We start from the raw sequence: 6,000 nt of genomic DNA, 5'->3' as shown, positions 1-6,000 counted from the left end.
CGCTCATCGGCAGTGCGGCTCCTCCCCAAGCCCCCTCCCCGAGACTCAGCTCCCTCAGTTTTCCATGGGGCTGAGTTAGAGATCCTTTGGCTGCGTCCAGCTGTCCCATCAGAGGGTCTGAGGAAGCATTGCTTTTGTGACTGCTTCAGAGGCACTACCCACCTACCAGAAATAGATCAGAAGAGTGACAAATAAGAGGGAGATGAAGACAAAGAAGAACAAGGCTGTGTGCATGGAGGAAGGAACCACAAGTGCAGAACTGCAACAAGGTTTCATTAGGAGCCAAAATTAAGTTATACATTAACCCACTTAGACTGTTGTTTTCTTTCCAGCTATTGTTGACCATCATGCACCAGGGCATCTTGTTGGCCAAGAACCCAAAGGGAGAAGCTGATGCTCCTTTAACTGAAGGGGTGGGGTCTGGTTTTGTCTTTGTTTTAGAATCACCAGGCTCCCCAGGAGCCGACTCACCCTACCCCTGGTATGGGGCTTTCTCCCCTTAGGGAATGGAGAGTCGAGGCACCCCCAACCTGTGCTCCTGCTCATGGGAGAAGACAGAGAAAAAAAAAGCTGGTAAGATCCTAGGAGCAGAGCATGTGGGAGAGGGGAAAAGTCATAACCACATGTGGCTGACAAGATTGCCCTCGACCCCTAACCTGACTTTTCAGTCTTTCTGCAGCCCGGGTCCCTGTGCCCCCCGCCCACCCTACTCCTCCAGACTTTTGCTCACATTGCTCCCTCTGCCTGAGCAGCCTACCCTCTTTTTCTGCCTGTCCTCAGAGATCAGATTAAATGCCCCTCTCTGCCCCCCCAACCTCCATCCCAATCTGGTGGAACGAGTGCCACTTCCTCTGTGCTTCCACAGTTGCTGTGAGCTCCTTAAAGACTAACTCTAGCTCCTTAAGGTACAAAGTGGGGACTCAGTGCATGTTTGTTGAATGAATGAAGGGTGAAGCTGGCCCAGGGGCCAACAGCGCTTAGTATGTGTGTGCAGTATGTGCAGTCAGTTCCCAAGCACTACCTGTCTGCCTGTCCCCGACCTGCCCCTGGCCACCCATCCCCATGAAAGGACTCAGCTCTGCCCCCACCTGCTGCCCAGCAGGGTCCACTCTGCTCTTAGACACTCAGCCTTGCTGAGCCCTGCTCTGCTCACCAACGTATCTGGCCAGGCAGCTGGGCTCTTCCTGCATGTCCCTCATCTTCTCTGCACTTTGAGACTCATTCTGTTCACTTGGGGGTGGGGGCAGTAGAAGAGACAATAACGCCCAAGTCCCACGGCCCATGACTCAGCATGTCCAGCCCTGATGAAAGTCCCCCAAATCCATCACTTCACCACCAAGGCATTTGCAGTTGCTTTTCTGAGATGTCCAATGGCGTGGGTCCTGACTGTGCCATCTGCAGCCCCCGCGCCTGCTGGCTGCCCTGAATCTCAGCTTTGTTCTACAGCCTGAGCCTTGGCCTGGAGAGACTGGCGCTCGGAGGCTGCATTACGAGGCTGTCTGTCTGGGAAATCTCTGGCATCTCATCAGGAACTGCCCTAAATGTGGCGCTCCACCCCCACCCCATTCAGTTATGTCTGCTCAGACACAGAGGGTGATTACATGCAGGGTCATGGACTTTCAGAACCAGAAGGGGCCTTAGAGAACACTGATTCCAAGTGTGCTCCTGAGACCCCCAGCACCAGCAGCATTTGGGAGTAGGGTGACCAACTATCCCACTGTGCCCAGGATTACCCAGTTTGGCACTGAATGCATCTTATTAAGAGAACTCCCTCAGTCCTGGGCAAATCAGATGGTGCCTAGGAGTCAGTTCTCCAAGGTCCCAGCCCAAGCCCAATGAATCTGAACACCTGGGGGTGGACTGGGTAATCTGTGTTTTAACAAGCTCTCCAGATCATTGGGGGTTTTTTTCACACTTTAAAAACGTTCTTTATATTAAAAAACTCATTTGTCTTTAAAAGCATTAACAAGAGAAAGAAAAACAGAAAAGGTGTGGAGCAGAAGACACACATACCCCTTAGTAGTGTTCAGTGGAAAGGTGCGATTTTGGTTCTCTGTTTAGTGTTTTTATAAATGGAAAAAAAAGATAGTTAAAGGTCCCCAAAGGCCATGCCTGTTCTATTACCCACACCCCACCAAGAAAAAGAGGACAAGAGAAAGAGTGGGGCCACAGAGAGATTAAGTCATTTGGCCAAGGTCACACCACCAGGAAATGACAAGGCTAGCTTTCAGATCCAAGCATCTGGCTCCAAGCTGGAGCTGAGACTTCTTTGGGGCCTCTGCCAGCCCAGCCAGGACCTCATACAGTGGGGATGCAGTGGGGAAAGAGTGCTGAACAATGGGGATAGGAAACTGGTCTCAACCATTAGCCCGTGACTTCAGTGAGGGCATTTAAAAATGTATGTCTTAGCTCAGACATGTGTTTATTTCCTCATTCCTTCTGCAGAAGGTTGAATTAAAGTGTGCCCAGAGGTTTCCCCTCACCCTAACACTCTGTGATTCTACCTTCTCTACCACCAATGGCTGGAATTTTGCCATTAGAACTGTTTCTTTTTGCAAAATCTTGTCTCGTGCCCAAACTCCTTTTATAAAATACAGTTTACCTTGAGAGGGCTCTGACCCCTTGGTTTGCAGGTCGAGAGGATGTTCTGTGGCATGAGTCCAGTGCGTCCTGGCTGGGAGCAGAGGGGGGCAAATGGAGGAGAGAATGCAGACAAGAGAGGCGAGCCCCGAACACACTGTCCACTTACCGATGGCCCGCAGTGGCCCAGAGGCGCCCTTGTCAGTGCCTCCTGTAGAAGGTCCGTGAAATAGCTCCGTTCCAGTCACCTGGCTGACCCCATCTATCACTGTTTTTTAAACTTTTTTATAGACTTCCTTTTTTTCTCCTTTTGCCTTTTTTCCCACAACCCTGTGTCTCAGACTAAATTGGAGAAAAATTGGTTTTGCCTTTTTTAAACAAGAAGACTGAAAGTCTTAAATTACCTCTTCAAGGTTTGCAAATAGAAATGCCAAATAAGACCGCCACCTTTTCTTTTCTCTCTTCCTCTCTCCCTGTCCCAGGAGACCATGAGCTGGAAATAAAAGGTAGAGCCCAGGAGACCATGAGCTGGAAATAAAAGGTAGTGGCTCAGGAGGAAAAAATCTGGGCTTAGCCCAGCACCAGCCGAGGAGAGCAGCAGGGAGGGAGGTGGCGAGGAGGGCCCAATTGGAGGTGGGGAATGAGGGAAAAGAGATGGGAATGGGCCAAACCAATACCTCACTGCTTATGGTTCTAGAATAAAAGAGGTTCCCTAAAGGGAAGAGCCGCTCCTCTGTGAGTGTGAGAGCGTATGTTGCAGGTGCTGGGGACAAGGAGCCCCCGGAGAAGAAGGCACCACACTGGCTGTTGTTCAGACTTACAGAGAAGCAAATGGGACTCCAGGCACAGGGAACCTTCTCTACCTTTGTCATCAGCTGATGTCACAGTTCCCAGAAAGACCATCAGTGGGCATCAGGGCAAGGAAAGGAAGCATGGGGCAAAGAGTAGGAATTTTAGGGCTGGAGTTCTGGGTTCTGATCCCTGCTGCATGTAATAATAATAGTTAACATTTATTGAGCACTTACTATGGGCCACAGATAAGCTAAACACCTCTCATAGATTATCCCACTTAATCTTCAAAACAACCCTACAATGTAGGTATCATTGTTATCTCCATTTACAGATGAGGACACTGAGTAATAGGACTTGTCCAAAGTCTCACACATCTTATGACAGATCTGGGTTTGAACTCAGGGAGTCAAACTCCAGAGCTCCTGGACTTCTTCCAGCCAGACCACTAAGCCTGCCAACCTGCTTCCTCATTTGGAAAGTCGAGGTGCAGGGGGAGGTGGGTTGGGTGGGCTGGGTAATTGTCAAAGGCCTTTCCAACACAGACACTTATTTAGGGCTCATGCCTCACCCATACAGGCAGAGATCCTAGTCAAATGATGCTGAGTGCAGGATTCTGATGCAAAGCGCGGTATGGTACGTGCGTGCGTGCGTGCGTGCGTAGAACAAGTAAATTTGTAGCCTCAAAATCTGGTGACATGGGGGAGAGAAGAAGAACACAACAAGGCCAGTGCACGGTCTTTGGGAAGACTCGTAGGTTAGACCTGAGCCAAAAGGACAAAACCAAGATCTTGAAAATTCTGCCCAACTCACCTCCATGTGTTTGCATTTCCCTGCTCTTTGCTCTCAGTTTCACACCCAAAACCTCAGACTTCCCTGGCTAGATGGGCACCTTGCCAAAGAGCTCTGGCTCAGGGGAGGGCAAGGTGATTCTCTGTGGACCCCCAGCCCAGCATGTGTGTCTTCTTTGCAGGCTCAGTAACCATGGCCCATTACAAGGCTGAGCAGGATGACTGGCTGATTGTCTACCTGAAGTATTTACTCTTTGTGTTCAACTTCTTCTTCTGGGTAAGTGAATTCTGCACACACATACCCCTCCCCAGCACCGAATGAGTCAAGCAGACTTTATTTCTTGTGAGTCACCACTCTGGGGTCGATTTCTTCCAAATCAAAGTCCACCCATGGGCAAATGTTGCCCACTTTAAAGCAAATTTGTACATTTACTACTGAGGAGGGGAACAGAATCTGGCCTGCAGGTTGGCATGGAGTCTGGACCACATGCCATCCGAGGAAGGGTTCATAAACACAGGAACGAGCTTTGTGCTCCTGCTGGTTGGACAAAGGGTCCGGCTCTTTCTTTCCTGCTAACTTGTTGCACCAGTGCCTTGTGGGAAATGTGACTGCCTGAAATAATTGCCTGTTATCCACCAAAGCCCATCGACCTTTCATGGTTCACAGTCTCAGGCCTGGGTAAAGAAACAAAAGTCCTGGGTGTTGGGGCTGCCTCTGTGTGAGATGGGAGTGGTCTCTGTAGTGGCTCCCCTCAGGAAACCCTCCAGGTGAGGTCTTCCAGGAGTGGAGCCTGTCTACTTAAGGTAATTTTCAAGATAACTGGAAGCAGAGTACCATTAGTTCCCAAAAATAGTCAGACGTGGGAATATGTGTATTTTGTGCTACAGTCTTGCTAAATTTGGAGAGGCGGAGTACTCAGAGCACAGGCTCTGCAGTCAGCCGGACCTAGGCTCTGCTGTTGCTAAGGGTGTGGCCACTTATGTTGGCTGTCTGCTTCCCCAGCTGCAAAACAGGGATCATTTCTAACCTCTTGGGGTTTGTTAAAACCAAGACAAGGGTCCCAAAATGGAGTCACTTATGCCAAGCCCCACATCACCAAACTGAGTCTTCATTTAATTACACTTTTGGCTCCCCCAGAAATGGAATCTCATACCAGTCAATCAGGGATCCCCTGATGAGCCGTAGTAAGGCCACCTGTCTGATGGACCCCTGCCACCCCCTAAAGGAAAGTGCTCTTGCAATGACCAACCCGCTTTTCTGCCTGGTGTAACTTCCTTGTTCTGGCTCCCTCCTGCCTTTAAAGGTCTGTCATTTGTAGAATCAGAGCATCTTTCTATCTGCTAGATTGGTCGCTGCCTGATTTGAATTAATTTTTTCTCAGATAGACTCTTAAAAATTTTAATATGCTTCAGTTTATCTTTTAACAGCTCATTTAGCAGATACCATGAAATGGTACATATTAAGTGCTTACTTAGCTCATTCTCTGCACACAGAAGACATCTGATAAACCCAATTATTTCAGATGTGTTAGATGTAGAAGGCCTGAAAGCACTACCAAATCAACTGCTGATGAGGCAGAGCTGAGATGCCTGCTTCTCATGGGAAGGGTTCAGCCCCTTGATAGAGTCTTAGAAGATCTCAGACAGGCAAAGGCAGAGATGGGTATAACTGCATTTTCAGATTCATTAAGATTATTGAAATTGGTTATGATCAGGAAGGATCATTGGTTTGGGGTTCGGGCGACACAGCAAGGCAGGTGTTCCAAAGAGTCTTGGAGAGTAGACAGTCATTTAATGATATTAAAGAGTCAAACATCTTGATGTTTTTTGCGAAGTTCCT

At 48.9% G+C, this 6,000-nt stretch overlaps 1 protein-coding gene across 1 annotated transcript in view; it reads left to right on the top strand.

Moving 5' to 3' along the window:
• Positions 1-4,344: 4,344 nt before the first annotated feature.
• The window catches only part of TSPAN11 (tetraspanin 11), a 35,332-nt gene continuing 33,676 nt past the window's right edge, over positions 4,345-6,000 (top strand). Inside the window, exon 1 of the mRNA XM_054577086.1 lies at positions 4,345-4,437. Within this exon, the coding sequence (XP_054433061.1) occupies positions 4,354-4,437 (84 nt within the window). The 5' untranslated portion in view covers positions 4,345-4,353. The remainder of the gene's footprint in view (positions 4,438-6,000) is intronic.

This window comes from Pteronotus mesoamericanus, unplaced genomic scaffold, assembly GCF_021234165.1.
Source record: "Pteronotus mesoamericanus isolate MK-2021 breed Mesoamerican mustached bat unplaced genomic scaffold, CSHL_Meso_final contig_41, whole genome shotgun sequence".
Lineage (NCBI taxonomy): Eukaryota > Metazoa > Chordata > Mammalia > Chiroptera > Mormoopidae > Pteronotus > Pteronotus mesoamericanus.
Note: the sequence above shows the minus strand (reverse complement) of the source record. Positions and strands in the feature narration are given on the sequence as shown.